Source organism: Ursus americanus, chromosome 11, assembly GCF_024610735.1.
Source record: "Ursus americanus isolate L20-20 chromosome 11, mUrsAme1.1.p, whole genome shotgun sequence".
Taxonomy (NCBI): domain Eukaryota; kingdom Metazoa; phylum Chordata; class Mammalia; order Carnivora; family Ursidae; genus Ursus; species Ursus americanus.
In genome coordinates this window covers 26512897-26529804 of record NC_142137.1, presented here as the reverse complement: position 1 = coordinate 26529804, position 16908 = coordinate 26512897, and the positions used below count along the sequence as shown (strand labels likewise).

Below are 16908 nucleotides of genomic sequence, written 5' to 3'. Positions count from 1 at the left end.
TTACCATGAGCTGCAGAATTGAAACCCGGGGCTTGCTAGAAATGACTACAACCCCAAAACTCACTTTTATTAAGCTGAGCACAGTGAATTTAAAAGAAGGTAATAAATAATAATTTAATTAGGTTGTTTTATAAATTGGTTAATCATTTTTTTAACTTGAAGAAAGTCTGTCTTGCTTTATTTTGAATCACAACTTTTTAAATTATCTTCCCAAATCCTATTCTGAATGTTAGAAACCGAGTATTAACCCTTTTTTTTCCTCCTTGTATAATATCCTTAATCCTTCCCACTGGCCAACGATTGGCAATTAGGTGGTTTGGGCTGACTAGAGAAAATATCATTTATACAAAAAGCAAAAGAAAAATATTTTAAAATACTGTATTATCCTTGTTGCATTAAGTAGACCATTTTGTTAATATTAGCTTGTGCCCTAATTCACAGATGAAGCACTTAATATCCATTTCTCTAATTCTTAAATCTCCTTGCCTTTAAATGAAAGCGTTCGGGGTGCCTGGGTGGCTCAGTCGGTTAAGCGTCTACCCTCAGCTCAGGTCATGATCCCAGGGTCCTGGGATTGAGCCCCGCATCGGGCTCCCTGCTCAGCTGGGAGTCTGCTTCTCCCTCGACCCCTCCCCCTGCTTATGTTCACTCTCTCTCTCTCTCAAAAAAATAAGTAAAATCTTTAAAAAAAAATAAATGAAAGTGTTCATTAATAAAAGGCACAGAGCCTGATGTACTGTCAGTACTGAGTAACTGAAAATGGTATGGTCTGCATAGCTATTTAAGGGCTATTTATTTTTTAAAAAATTGTGAGACATATATGGAAAGTGCATATGTACAATTAAAACATAATTATAAAGCAAATCCCCATATTACCATCCTTGTCAAGAAAGAAAAATTGCCAGCATGCCAGAAGCACCCTATTTGTCCATCGTGAGCAACACTCCACCTCGCTCAGAGGTAACCACTAGCCTGCCTTTTTTCCTTGCTTTCCCTGAGAGTTTAACCACCCAGGTATGTATCCTTAAACAATAGTTAAATTTTGCCTGTTTTTGAATTTTAGGTAAATGGAATCACACTGTAGGCATTCTTTGTGTGTCTGGGTTCTTCTGTTCATCCACTGCCTATGAAATTCATTCATGTTCTCTATTGCTGGAATCCTCTCATTGTCACTAGTGTTCAATGTTATAAATATACCCGAAGTGTTTATCCACTCACGTGTTCAGGAATACTGGCTATTCATTCCCAATATCACACACACGATCAACATGTTTACTTACAAATGCTTCATTAAAGCAACAATTAAAACATGCTGAGTAGCACACTTTCATGTACTTTTATATAATAATAAATAGTGAATAGCTGTTATTATTTCAATATGGTAAAAATAGAGCAGTTGGTTTACAAAAGTGATACTGCAGGATTCAGGTCAGATTTTTACTTGATATTATTGCCTTTAGCAAATTACATGGAAATGTCCTAAACTGTCTGATTATACTTTAACCAGAGAGAATGCATGGCAGTTTTCCCAGACTTGTGGTAGCTGCTTCCTTTATAAGCATCAGAATGAGCTTTATTTTAAACAAATTCAGAAACTGATTTTCTTCAGCACATAAATTCTGATTTCTATTTCAAATACATACATTTTACCCTTCATGTTGTATGTTACAAATGATGCCAGTTTTGACCACAGAGCAGTAACTAGGATTCCATATCTTCCATATCTTATGGTAAATGGCGGAGGCAGAAATTCCTGAGTCACAATGTAATGAGAGGGTTCTGAGATCCTACCATAGCTTTTAAACTTCCTTCCATGCCTCAATTAACATGACCTAAAAATAAAATTATTACCAATTATGCTAGTTTAGCCAGCAGTCAAATTTTAAAATTTTTCTGTTTTTGCCCAGCAATAAAAAAAGATGTTTTTTGTTCTTCCTACTTCAAAACATTTTTTTGTAGGTTGTTGAAATTTTTCCTTTCCATTCAGGGCTGCTGATAGAGTTAAAATAATCTAGAATAGTTAATTATCCCACTCAGACAAAGTAGGGGGGAAGAAAAAAGATTGGTTGACTTATGGATCAGTTTCTTTCCTTGTCCTCAAAAAATTATGTGAGCACATTAAATTTACATTTTTTAAGTAACTGAAAAGTCTTAAGTTCTGCACTTAATCATCAGAACATACTAGGCATTTAAAAAATATTTGTCAAATAAACAAATGTTGAATTAAACCTGGGATTTTCACTCTCCATCTTGTTACTTGTGAAAAAACATTTCTCTATTAACGTAAAAATACTATTTGGATATCCATTTTTCAGGAAAGCTTTTCAAAGGATAGAATTTTATTTCAAACTCTATTATGCCATTGGCTCTGGTCTTTAAGTGGATAATATGCTCCAGCAAGGCTGGGGGTCCGCTCCATTCCCCAAGTGAGCTGTGAAGGAGGCACCAACGGCCCAGTCCTAGCTTCAGCTCATGCTGAGTTCACATGGGAAGGGTCACCACAACTTGTGTCATAGCAAAGGCCCCGACCAGTAACTGTGTAGAGAACATGAAGGGGAGGGTTGGCTCCCCTCCCCTTACTGGGATGCTTTCCAGGAGTAGGAGCAGGTGGAATTCTACTCAAGGGCTTTACCTGGTGTGGCAGAGTCACTGAGCGATTCCCCTCTGTCCTGCCATCACTGCCAGTCTTGAAGCGACAAGCCTCAGGTCCTTAAGTTCCACAGCAACATTCTATTAAAACAATCGTTAACATAGTTATTTAATTTTCACACATTTTTTGAGGTGAACACACTTTAAATTTGTAAGTCAAGGGCTGCCTATACCTATATATTAACTTAAAAAGTTAATTAAGCTTTAAAGTTCTCCCACAATCACAGAATTTTGGGTAAAAAAAGGTTACAACTCTACGAATTTTCTTTCTTATTGCTTACAGAATTTAAGAAAAATTTATCATATATCTAAGAACAATGACAAATACTACTTTGTCAAAACTCTGAATCCTTACTTTGGGCAGATTTCTATGCCATGTAACTTTCTGTAAAATTAATGGATTACTTCTTAATTACCCTGAAATGAATACGGAGCATCAGTGAAATTATAAGGACTCATTTGTACAAAAGTGCTTTATTTGCATTTCACAAGGTTTCAGAGGTTTTACTCAGTTGCAATTTAACAAGCTAAAAGTAACTGCTACGGATATGTCTTAATTGCTCAGTTTAGCTCTGAAACTTCAAATACTTAGCAACTGCAGCTTAAGAAAATCTTGACCGTTAATGCTCATATCTCTCCGTGATTCCCAGAATTTTACAAAGTTATTGAATGAAAACTTTTAGTGAATTCCTCTTCCACCACTTCCTTCTGTGTTTTTGAGTTTGGAAGTAAATCTTACCTTATGCTAGAAATGGCACTTCCTGAAAATACTAGCCTAATTCACCACCATACAATTCTCTTTGCTTAACCTTACACACACACACACACACACACACACACACACACACACACGCACCACTTTCCACAAAATCTTGGTCAATCTGTAGAAGGTTTGAGATTAATATTTATTTAAAGACTACACAAATAAGCATGAATTCCTTTCCTTTCATCACCAACACTTATGGGCACATATATGCCAGTTAATGTGCTAGGAGGCCCTAGGAGTAGAGCTATACTGAGACAAGGTCCCTCCCTGCACACACTAGAGAAGAAAAGCCATGTCAACAATGGCACAGGTCATAAAGACCACCACAGAGGTCTGTATAAGATGCTGTGAGGGGAAGGGTCAGATCCAAAGCCTTCTCGAAGACGGTATTTTTAATGATCACACTGGTAGTTTGAATGAAATACTATTGCCAAACAGCACAAGAAAATGTGCTGACCTTTATTCCTCAGCAATGTACTTCCTTTTACATTATTAAAGTACTTCCTTTTGCATTATTAATTTTCTTGGCACACTTGTTTTTAGCTACAGTAACGATAAACCAAAGGTAGAGAAATGTTCAAAATTTTGTTCTAATGGAGACTTTATAGCTTATCTTTTTAAACAGCCCAGTTGAGTGAAATATGAAACAGAACACAATTTGGAAATATTTTAATGACCTACCATTTACTGTCTTTTCTAGATGAAAACTTTTCAATTCCTCATAATAAAAGGGGAATTCTTGGAATGGCCAACAAAGGCCGTCACAGCAACGGGTCACAGTTCTACATCACACTACAACCAACGCCCTACCTAGACAGAAAATACGTGGCTTTTGGGTATGTACCTTGTAAGTTTGTCTATATAATAAATATATATGGCTCGGGGAGCCGGGTGGCTCAGTCGGTTAAGCGCCTGACTCTTGATTTTGGCTCAGGTCATGATCTCAGGGTTGTGAGATTGAGCCCCAAGTTGGGCTCCACGCTCACCATGGAGTCTGCTTGTCCCTCTCTCTCTTGCTCCTCCCCCTGCTCATGCTCTCTCTCTCTCTCCAAATAAATAAAATCTTTTTTAAAAATGTGGCCCACATAGTTTATGGGTAACTGAAGATATAATTTAAGAGCCAAAATAATACAAATACAGACAAACATTTAGAATAAATATTTCATAAGAAGTTTGCTATCTATAAAAAACACAGAAACCATTAAGGTACAGCCATTATAATGTTCTGACTATCCATTCACCATCCTTCTATCTTCAGCCTCAAGGATATTGTCATTCTTATTTACTCTAAATAATACCACAGTGTTTAATCACGTAGATATATTTAGATGCGGAAGAGAGGTGTAGCCATTGAAGTGCCTGCCCACGAACACTGTGAAGAGATATATGAAAACTATCCAACTTACAAGTAACTTTTTTTAACTGAACAATTTAAAATATGGAAACACCTCAGGTAATAATGATTAGAATATTACTAGCAAGTTGCTTATAGGCGTGTGGACCTAAAATGGATGACGGATATACTCTTCATCACTCCAGTGTTTATGTCTCCATTTGATTAGTGGAGTGAATATAAGCTGAAGTTTACTTGGTCTTCCCTGAAATGCTGCAGAGTGTTAGAATTTTTCTGAGTAAGTATTAGATTATTCCAGCCACTCCACGGGGATAATTACTGACTCTTAATCCCATGAAGAAATTTCATAGCAGTTTTAATTTAAACCACAATTATCCCTTCAGTGTAATGCAAGTGGTATTTCTAGACTGAAAAAGCAGAAACTGTATTTTCATCCAAAGGAGATTTCTTTAAAAAGACGATTTTATATTAATAGATGCATAACCTAAAATGCTGTGTTATCTTCTATTTTCCCTGGTCCTAATAAACTGTATTCTGATTTTGAAAACACATTCTTCAATTATTTTAAAATCCAAATAATACTCACAATTTCTTGGATCATTTCAATATCCTCCTGTCATCTTAACCACATGATTAGGTGATCCTTCATATCTTTCCAAAAGGTACTCTTCTCAAACACAAACATGACTACTTTAAAATGTTTAATGTCTCCTTCTTCACCATCTCCACCCCCAGATGCAAATAGCCTAAAGTCTAGAGCAGCATTCTGGTCCCACATCTATTTCAGCTTTCACTTCTGTTAGCCTCCTGACTCATTCACTCAACTAGCATTTTATTAGGCACCTACTATATGCCAGTCATGGTGCTCAGTCCTGGGGAAAGAGTGAAGAGGCACAAATTCTGCCCTTTAGGGAATCTATAGTGTGTTAGAAAACCAACACCTGTACGTCAGTGAGACATAAGCTGTGCCAGTTCTGTAGAGAGTGCATAGGGGACACAGGAGAGAGAGGGAGGATGACAGCCTCCCACTCCTCTAGTAAAAGCAGACACCGATCCCCAGAGGATGGCAGTGGAGTGGAGGACGTGGTCTCCTTCTGACGACTGTTATTTTCCATGTGATTCGCCTTCCTCCAGGAGACTCTTGCTCACTCAGTTTCATTCTCACCACCACACTGGTCTTAGGGGGGGCACTGCACCTCTTTTATTGTTCTAGCCCAAGTATGATCTCAATCGACCCCTTAAATTATCCAAATCAGAGCTAAGTCTGGCTGAAATATGTAAGCGAGACCTTAAAGAACACTAGGGAGAAGCAGAAAGGTGATACCATAATAGGCAAGTAGATATTCTGACAAAATGTAACTCCTTCAGGGGTACCATCTTTCCCCACTGCCGGGCTGCCTCTGGTGTTAAACGCTTTCTTTTCCTAACATCTCAGAGCGTCCCCAGGTTTATCTGAGCTTCTGGTATCCCCGACATGGTTAGCAAGGTCCAGAGAGAGACAGACCCTCCTTTGAGCCCTAGTTTCTGGTACATGAACCTGTCTCTTCAGATGGATGACACTAGGAATGTCCTTCAGGGGAGACTGTCTTGCCCAATGGTTTCATAGGGAAAGAATGTCAAAACACAACCCTGTAAGATCTCCATTCATACATGCATAGGTAGAAGGGGCATATGTTGGGGACAGTGGTGGGGGGAATTAATTTCATTACAGGGGACTCCCAAATGGGGGGTCATAGAAAGCTTCATGAGAAGGTGAGACGAGTATTGAAATTCAAGTAGAAGTTAGCCAGACAAGGCTGAAATCAAAATGAGTAAAATCAAATTTTAGGAAGAGTGACGAGCCTTTGCAGAGGGGCCCTAAGGAATAAGGAGAGCCTCTTATCGACAAGTCATTTGGTCTGAGTAGAACTTAGCACCCCAGGGGTGAATGGAGAGAGAGAGGAAGGTGCAGAGGAGGAGACGGTCAGGCCCAGGTCCCAAAGGGCTATAAGTGCCATACTGCTCAGCAGGGACCCCCACCCAAAGGGGATAGGAAGCCATGGAGGAATTAATTGGGAGCAACATGACCAGGTTCTCTTTTTGAAAAAATTCTTTTCAGCAGAAGTGAGGAATTGACTGGCAAAGGATGAAAATGAAATTGGAAAGGCCAGTTAAGAAGCGATGATAATAGTGCCATGAATGAAGTCCTGGCCCAAGGCACTGGCAGTACAGAGAAGCGAGGGATAAACGGGAAAATTCAAGAGATACTTAGAAGTTAAATTCAACCAGACTCTATTGCCCATTTTGATGGTGGTGGTGAGGTCATGGGAGGAGTATCGAGCAGTGGTGTGTAACAGAATCTTCTGCAGTGATGCAAACGTACTAGTCTGTGCTGTCCAGCACGGCAGCTGCTAGCCGCATGCGGCCACTGAGCACTCGAAATATGACTGGTACAACTAGGAACTAATTTTACTAAATTTTAAATTTAAATACCCACCTGTGGCCAGTGGCTACCACACTGGGTAGTGACGGTCTAGAGAAACTCCCAGGATTTTAGAACTGGTTGGCTGGTTGATGCCATTCGCCAAGATCGAAAATATGAGGATATGGGAGAGAAGATCACGGATTTAGGATGGACAAGTTATGTTTCGGGTTAGGATACCTACACGTGAGGCAAGAGTCAACTCTGGGATACCACAAGTAGGTATTCAAGGGGGGCAAAGGCTGGAAATGGAGATTTGGAAACTCACCATGGCAGCTGAGCTGCGGCCAGACCAGAGTGCCATCACTCCCAGGACAGCCTCTGGGCCATTGCTTACCTTGTTCCTTTCTGCCTCCCTCTAGTCTGCCAAAACCCTGTTCAAGGCTTAAGTCAGAAACGTCCTGACTACCAAAATCAAACTGCTTCTTCGTCCTCCTTGGCACTCTGTAAAAACTTGCATCTTCTGTTCTAACACCCGTCCCGGTGGAGAGATGCACACAGTAGGTGCTCCTTCAGCATTTGTGACAGCGATCTGGAGAACAGGCTGTACATCCTCTTTGGTCAGAGATGAATCTGTCTACTTACCCCTTGCTCTTCATCCTCAGAATGTACCTGTGTCGGGCTCTGTGTCGTGGTTTCCGACTGGGACAGCCGGAGGCGGACAGAGAGACGACTAGAGCCTGAGCAGTGTCAGCACTGCCGTGTGCCTAGAAAAGTCAATGAAATGGAAGCCATGCCTTCCCCTCAGCCACTGCCTCAACTCAATCACTGGCAAAGGGAACCAGTCCAGGTTTAGAGCCCTCTCTCTAGCCCACGTTACTCCTTCAGTTGAGAGAACCATCATAAGACTAGCTCCACTCAGGGAGGTGCAGCTCGTGGCCAGCCAATGTCTACAGAGATCCAAACTCACGGCTTTGAGCTTTTCTTCACGTATTCAGTGACATTGATGAGGCGCCTACTAGGTGCTGGCAGTGTGTTAGATATTTCCTAAGTACTAAGTAAAAGCATGAGCTATGTCCTCATGGGAGAATCAGAAATTCATCCAAGCAGCATACAAACAAATGTCAAATTACCCCTGTAAACATGACGGGGAGCTTGACATAAGCAGGGAGTCATGAGGAGTGATCACTGAGCTCAGACCTGAAGGAAGACCAGGAGGTGGGGAGGCAAAGGGGAAGTGGGGGGCAGGAGCATAGCAGACAGACATGGCAGGGGAGCAACATGGGGTACTGAGGTACTGCAGTCAGTCCAGCTGGGGCAGACAGCCAGGGGAGCACGCCCCCGGACAGCACTGGAGGGCAGTGGGGAGGCAGCCCGTGGCAGGCCATGGTGGAGATTTTTGGTCTTTATCATAAGGATAATAGGAAATTATTGAAGTGTTTTAAACGGGGAGGTGAGGTCAGACTTGCAACATTTTTTTTTGACTTGCATTTTTAATAGATCATCGCTCTGACAGCAACGAGGATGACAGATTGAAAGGGTCCTAGAACAGATGTGGAGGGACCATGGCAAAGTGGACATATCTAGAGCTATTTATGATATTTATGACTGATGTTAATCTGATTTATAGGAAATAGCCTTACCTAAACAGGATAGGGCTCAATTTAGGAATAGAAGCTAATGTGAAAACTTATGACTAAATTTTCCATTTTTTCCTCCTATACAGGCAATTGATCGAAGGAACAGAAGTTCTTCAAAAACTAGAATTGGTTCCAACAGAGAATGAAAGACCAAAACAACGATGTATAATTATTGACAGTGGAGATCTTTATGCCTGATTTTCATAACAATATTTTCTGACAACTTATCATGCATCTGATCAGCTGTTTCTATATTTAATTAAACCGTGCTTGATAAAATTTAATTTGAAAGCTGTACAGACACTGCAGGTTGGCCCTCCCAACACCCAAACCCTCCCCATTATCCTTTCTTGCCTCTGCCACAGAGACTATAAAAGTAAAACACTTAATTTCTCACCCTCCTTTGCAGCCAGTAGTGGCCATGGGATACCATGTGGCCAGTGAGACAAGAGTAGAATTCCAGTGGTCCTGCCCTTTCCCCTCAACCAGTCTCGAATGCAGACAGGCCAGAGCCGCGAAGGAAAGGCCAAGAGAACTGGAGATGTCAGCCCCAACTCTTGAGCTGCAGAACCAAGTTACCTATCTCTGGACTTTTTACTGTGAGACGAATAGACTCCTGTTTATTGACATTACGATTACTTGGTTATTTTGCTACTTGTAGCCAAAACCATTCTTAATTTAGCAGCAGTACCTAATGGCCTCTCAATCCTAAAGCATTTGGAACAGAATTATGTTGTTTGTAAACTACATTTCTGCCCTAAGAAACTTGGTAAATAACCAAATAGAAAACAGGCAATTGAAAAATTCATTGTAACATTTCACAGTTTACACACAGCATTCAGAAACGGGGCTATACTTTGGATATTTTTATATGACATGAAGATAATGCTTATCTCCGAGCCACACCAAACACATGAAAACCAAGGGCTTGGGTTAATCATCGCAACCCCAATGAACCCTGGTGGTTGACTCCTGAGGTGTTACTGGGGATCCTGCTTTATCAGCTGCTCCTTAATCTGAGATTCTCAAACCCATCACCTGGGGAGCTTTGAAAACACAGGCTGCAGGACGCTGTCCTTGATCTCCTGAGTCAGAGTCTCTAAGTGTGGGAAAGGGACTCCGCATTCACGTAGCTCAACCCAGAGGTTCTGGTTTAGCCAGCTGGGCACCAGTCATTTGGGAATCACTGCAAGACACAAGTAACTGGTCTCAGCCCCCTCTTTGCAGTTACTGAAATGCGTGACTAACAGAGTGAGCTCAGCTGCCTCCACCACCACCGCCATCGCGTTCGTGCTCTGCCCAAAGCCATCACGTTTTTGGGTTTTTCTTGCCCTTTGCGGAAGGTCTGTCTTCCAAGAATGATCTCTCTTTGAGCCAATCTTAAAGAGACAGGCCTCTAGTTGACCTGGGGGTTGCCAAAAGGAGGCATATGCTTTTTTTTTTACTTTCCATTTTGAAATGATTATGTATTTACAGGAAGTTGCAAAAATAGCACAGAGCAGTCCTGTGTACGGATCACCCAGGTTCCCCGATGGGCATATGTTACACAACAACTATTGTACAATATATAAACCAGGCGATTGAAATCAGTACTGTGTGTGTTATCATTTTCTCATGTGCAGATTCATATGACCCACAGTCAAGTCACGGAACTTTTCAAAAAGACCTCCCTTGGGCTACCCCTTTATAGTTACACCTACTCCCCTGCTCCCCACCACCCATCCCTACCTCCTGACAACTGAAATGTGATTTTCTTTCTTTTTTTTTTTTTTTAAATAACAGCTTTATTTCTATTTGGTATATGCTTTTCTACTAAGATTGGCGGTGGATGGGGAGAAAGCATACTGCCTATGTCATGTTCTCAAGTGACCCAGAGGCAGCAGAGTGTTAAGAATGCGTATTCTGGAGCCAGACAGCCTGGGTTCGAATCCTAGCCCTGACATTCCCTAGATGCATGGACTCAGGCAAGAATTTGCCTGTGCCTCTATTCATGTCAAAGCAGAGTACCTACCATATAGAGTTGTTGTGAAGGTCCAAGGACTCAATAATTCGGATGCAGGATCTAGAATAGGACCTTTTAACGCTACATGCACTCATTAAATGTATGCTCAATAAACTGCTGGTGTACAACCTTCAGGGGTTGGCCTGGGAAGTTGTATTTTTAAAAAGCTCCTCAATGACTGTGATTAATAACAAGATTTGGGAAACATTAAAGAGGAGATAGTTCCTCTTCCTCTATTCTGAAGAGTTTCGGCCAACCCGAGAGGTAAGCTATTTGCATGAAGTCTCCAGATCCTCTCTCTGGGCCTTTGGATGGGTTCCTCTGGTCATCCTGGTGACATGTCAAAGGGTGGCTTGCCACAGGGCCTCTCACCAACTAATGAAGCATGTGATGAACGAAACTGATGCTTTGCAGAGATCCTGGTTAAAACAAATTAACAAGCATTAGTCATGTAATAATAAGCAGCAGAGCAATTCTTACTTGCATGAACCCGTACACGAGGGAATTCAGCATTTTATCTGATACTGTGAAAGAACTGAGATATTTGCATGGGTGTAAGAAACTGATTCCAGCTGCCTTTTTCAACTTACCTGCAATGGAAAGGTAGAACTCTACCAACCGTCTAAAGGATGGCAAGTTCCCGGTCCCTTTGTCCGCTCCCACTTCCTACTCTCAGGCTGTGCAGACACTTTAATCACAGATCTGTATATGCAGTCATTCTTATTACCACCATTTAAAGGTATACACAGTGATACTTCCACATTAGAATGTATTCTGTATCAGATGATATGTATGTTTAACCATGTCATTTGAAGAAAAATGACTCAAGGATTCAAAAGCTTATCCCAATTAACTCCAAATATAAGACTTTGATTTAACCAAATTGAAAGACTCTGATTTGATTAAACAGAAGGAACTCTAGACTTTTCCACATCTACAAATATGAAAGTAAAGGCATTCTCATGATTTATACAAAATATTCTGTGATCTTCCCCTAATTGCTGATATGGCAAAGTCAAACTCATATCCTATAACTTAAACTAAGTCATGTTAATAAGGGAAGCATAGTATCTGGATGTTTTTCTTATTTTGGGAGATTTGAGATAAACATTTAAAACTCTATCTAATGAATGTTTGCCCCAACTGCAAATCATGCCCCTTATTTGTTAATGAATGAATAGAGTGGCAACCTCAGGATTCCATATTCTGAGTTTTCGCACCTTATACATACCTGAAATTAGGAGTGTTTTAGTCCCAGTTACCCAGCAACATAGCAATTAAATAACTTATTCTTTCACCTTCCTCATCTGTAGAAAGAAGAGATAGAAGTAAAGAAGCTGTTAGTTCTGTTTGACTCTACGACTTAAGAGATTCTCTAACTTTATGAAATCAATAATAGTACTAGTTACTTTGGGTTTCAATTTCATTAGTAAAATGGGGGTACGTCTATCTCACAGTGGTCTGAGGGCTGAGATAATATGTAAAGACACTTCTGATGATGCTTGACACGTACCAACTACTCAAGAAAAATTAACTTCCCTTCTGGAATGTTAACCCACAAAAACCAGTCAATCTGCCACTGACCGAAAGAATGTCATCATCACTTCAGGAAACACCAAGTCCCTCTTATGCTCAGTCTTAGTATTGTCACGAACATCACATTAATTTTCAATTGACTGAATTTATTCAGAAGTATATCCTCAAAATTAAAATGGATTTCCATTACACCTAGTGAGATGCTCTCCTCGTTTTTTAAAACTACTATGTTGATTATATTATCCACCACCCTCCCTAAAATGGAATCTCGACTTGGCCAATCTAGTCAGTCCATATCTCAAATAAATTTTATATATCATACAAAATATCTGTAACAAACTCGATAGTAACATATGCAACATAAAGTACAAAGTTTGGTATTTGATTAGAGGGCTCTGAAAACGTGATAAAGCATAGGTTCTTTTACTTCGGTGTGCATGAGAAATGCTTGAGCCTATCAACAAAATACATTCCTGAGCCTCATCCCAATTTCTGATTCAGTGGGTCTGGAGTGGGCCAGAGGATCTGCATTTTTAACATGTTCCAAGTGGTGCTGATGCTGCTGGTCTGGAGACCACACATTAAGAACCACCGGGATGCAGGGCGCCTGGGTGGCATAGTCGTTAACCGTCTGCCTTCGGCTCAGGGTGTGATCCCGGCGTTATGGGATCGAGCCCCACATCAGGCTCCTCCGCTAGGAGCCTGTTTCTTCCTCTCCCACTCCCCCTGCTTGTGTTCCCTCTCTCGCTGGCTGTCTCTGTCTCTGTCAAATAAATAAATAAAATCTTAAAAAAAAAAAAAAAAAAAGAACCACCGGGATGTGTTAAAGACATAGATGGGGCGCCTGGGTGGCTCAGTTGGTTAAGCACCCAACGCCTGATTTCAGCTCAGGTCATGATCTCAGGATTGTGAGGTCGGGCCCTGTGTCAGGCCCTGCAGGAGGGTGGAGTCCGCTTGGGATTCTCTCTCTCCCTCTCCCACTGCCCCTCCCCTTGCTTGCAAACGGTGTGAGCGCACGTACTCTCTCAAATAAACAAAATCTTAAAAAAAAAAAAAAAGAGATTCGAGATCTGTGGCATGCACGTATGTGCAAGAAAAAGTTATAAAATACAAAATGTGACAACAGAATGAGGAAAAATGATGAGACAAGAAACTGATTTCATCAAGGCAGCATAGACATATGTAAACATTGACCAATCAGAATGGACAGCAACGAGAGGCCTGGTTCAGGGTCCTGGAGCTCCTGCTGGACTGGCAGTGAGCCCTCCAGCTGCAGGAGAGGCAACAAGGAAGAGGGGTCTTAGGTCAGGGGGACTGGGACACTTGGGCTGCTCAGGGCATTGCCCTCTAGCAGTCAGGACAAAATCCCTTGAATATTTTGATAACCAGAACGTTCACCTGGGAGTGTTCTGGCTGAAGATCAGCTCTCCAAGGCGGGATGAGGAAGAACACAACAATACCTGGGCAGAGGGGAAGTAGTAGTGATGCATGGTATCCGAAAGCTGCCTGCGGTGTAGTTTAGCTTGAACTTGGGTAGCTCCTAAGGGATATGTTAGAAGAGCGGATTCCTTCTGTCTTCTAACAGGCTAAGAGAGAGAACGGAAAAAACTCCAGCAGACCCAGAGTTTGAAGCAGAGAAGAAATAAAAATAAATACATTTCAGGTGCCCGCCTAGACAGAATCTACATCCAAGAGTTCTGCATTTGTACCTTGCCCTTATGTATATTTGTAAAACAAAACGAAAACTTTACGAAATGTTTTGCTTGATGTCATCTTGTAGATGCGTCACTATTAAGAACTGCACAATTCAGGGGCGCCTGGGTGGCACAGCGGTTAAGCGTCTGCCTTCGGCTCAGGGCGTGATCCCGGTGTTCTGGGATCGAGCCCCACATCAGGCTCCTCTGCTATGAGCCTGCTTCTTCCTCTCCCACTCCCCCTGACTGTGTTCCCTCTCTCGCTGGCTGTCTCTCTCTCTGTCGAATAAATAAATAAAATCTTAAAAAAAAAAAAAAAAAAGAACTGCACAATTCAGGAGGCTAGGTCTCCACAAGTTATAATGTAAAGACGTCTTCTCAAACTCTGAAACACATGTACACGTGGATCTCAAAAAAAGACACAGATTATCTATCATTTGGGAGGTCTGAGGTGAGGCCCAAGATTCTGCATCTCTAACAAACTTTCAGGTGATATGAATGTACCAGTTCATGAACCACATCTTGAGAAGAGTAAAGCTGTGGTTTTCAACCTACATTGCAGATTAAAAACACCTGGAGAGAGGTCCCTGGGTGGCTCGGTTGAGAGACTGCCTTGGTCTCGGGTCGTGCACCCGGAGTCCCGGGATCGAGTCCTGCATCAGGGTCCTGGCTTGGTAGGGAGCCTACTTCTCCCACTCACCCTCTCCCCTCTCATGCGCCCTTTTTCTCTCACTCACTCACTCTCTCTCAAATACATAAATAAGAAATCTTTAAAAATAAAAACACCTGGAGAGTTTTTAAAAATCCTGACGCCCAGGCATTTTTCCAAAGTAATTAAATTGGTACCTTAGCATCAGGATTTTTCAAAACTTCCCAGGTGATTTCTGTGTTCAGCCAAGATCGAGAACAACTGCTCTTAAGTGTAATGCTCCCTTCTGAAACTCTAAAACACTTATGGGAGAAATATCCCCAAAGTGAAGAGCTTCCTAATGATAGTATCTTTAGGATTTTATAATCAATCCAATCACAGTGTTAAGAGTAAGAACATGAATCCACAATTTCAGTTCACTATTAATCTTTGATTTATTACAATCCTGTTTGTTGACACTTATTTAAATATTACAATGTTTAATATACGTTGTTAAAACCGTGTTATAGATGCCATTCCTCGCTCTGGAACGGTGAAGTGACCTTGGAAGTCCTCCCCTGAGCTAGCTCAACAGATGCCACATAAAATTTAAAAAGCCAATGCTTTTCTAGTCTTAAATAAAGAGAATGAAATGTCCTTTTATAAAGACTATAAAAATCTGAAGACTAGAGTTGAACACCCATATGACAAATTATAAAACAACGTCCTCCACAATGGGGCGTATTCATCCTAGGTGTAAACAAGATGATTTATGGGGGTATGGGCAGAAAACAGAACTTCTATTATGTTTTTAACCTTAAAAAAACACAAAAGTTGACTAGCGCCTTCCTTTGTCTGGGTGTCAGAGGGACATGTGCATACTGTGGAAGCCATACCCTGAGAAGAGGAAACGGTTCACTGAAGACTCATAATGGGACCTCATTTAAGCGCCTGGCTGCACTCTCAATTCTTCTGGCCATAGGTTGGATCAAAATTCGTGTCTCTTGTTTACATCAAGCGAACAGCCAGCTAGCGTAATCAAAGAACAAATACTGATAGTCATGAGGGTACAAAAGGGCCCCACTGATTAGCTTCTAGAAAGTTTTAAAGCCTTCAAATGGAGGCAAAAAAAAAGACGTTTATAAAGCCAACTTTTTTCGTGTTTTCATAACAAAGCAGATCCCATAAAAGCAATTAATGTTCGTATGTTATTAAGGTAAATGTGGATAATTAAGCTTGCGCGATAAATACAAATAACTTAAATAACCTGGCATTAAAAAACAACTTTTATCATCTAATTTTTACTCCTTAATATAAGCATGGCTGCGATTGTGAATATTTTGTGAGGCTGGACATCAGATGGCGCTCACCTATCCTAAAAGCCTGAGCAGTGACAGTTAAGGGGCATTTCAAAATCCAGTCCTTAAGTCAAGCATCGTGTTTCGGTCAAGTTACTTTTCCTGAGTCTCGGTTTCCTCACCTGTAAAGTGGTGGTGGGAACGGAGAAGATGGATTTCCAACCCAGCTCGTCTCTGATTCTCTGTAGTGGTGGCGTTGACTGACTGCGGCTGCCGCTGATTGAAATAGCAAGAAATTCGGAAAACACAGGTTGGGAAAGTGGGCTAGAGGTACACGGTATACAGCTCTGACTGGAGGGCTGGAGACCGCTTTCGGTGTTTTGGCCGCTCACACTAAGTGGGCGGCGGAGCAGAAACTCAACCACGTGGCTTCATTTCCCTGGGGAATCCCAACATAGGGTTACTTCCAGAAAATTCAAGGGAGAGCAGCGCGGGTCCTACTCAAGATCTGTGCAAGCACCTTCGGGAATGCGGGAACACACCACAAACTTAATTCACGGGCTGGTTCTAAACGCACCCCACGGAAACCTACGCCTGGCGGACTCGAGTCCTGGAGGCGAAGTCCGGAAAGTCACGTGGGGCCGCGGATTTACGGCCTCCCTGGTCGCTCGGGTGGACGCCAGCGCCACCTCATGTAGGTTGCTCCATCCAAGCCCGGGTGGGAGCTTTCCCTATCGCAGGAACTAGAACAGCCCAGCTGAATCTTGGGTGGTAATCTGAGGGCAAAGAAAATAGTTTCCTGCGTCTGGCGAGCCTCCTCGCTACATTTCGTTCGCTGTGAAGGACAGCCTCTCTCGATTTCCTCTCGCTGTCCCTGCTCCCCCTCCCGTAGCAGTGCAGTTGGTATCGTCCGCGGCCCGCCCCCGCCCCGCCTCGCCCC

The 16908-nt window shown here is 41.9% G+C and overlaps 1 protein-coding gene and 1 long non-coding RNA gene across 3 annotated transcripts in view; one reads left to right on the top strand and one right to left on the bottom strand.

Moving 5' to 3' along the window:
- The window catches only part of PPIL6 (peptidylprolyl isomerase like 6), a 33414-nt gene extending 22834 nt beyond the window's left edge, over window positions 1-10580 (top strand). For both annotated transcript variants that reach the window (XM_045798460.2, XM_045798459.2), the window contains 2 exons: window positions 4116-4251; window positions 8897-10580. In XM_045798460.2, coding sequence (XP_045654416.2) covers window positions 4116-4251; window positions 8897-9008 — 248 coding nt within the window. In that variant the 3' untranslated portion in view covers window positions 9009-10580. The remainder of the gene's footprint in view (window positions 1-4115; window positions 4252-8896) is intronic.
- LOC123792943 (uncharacterized) lies at window positions 10560-16781 on the bottom strand. Its single transcript, XR_006779819.2, has 4 exons — window positions 16151-16781; window positions 13809-13934; window positions 12044-12119; window positions 10560-11231 (listed from the first exon to the last, which is right to left on the bottom strand). It is a non-coding gene; the product is annotated as an uncharacterized LOC123792943 (long non-coding RNA).
- Between the last annotated feature and the right edge of the window lie 127 nt (window positions 16782-16908).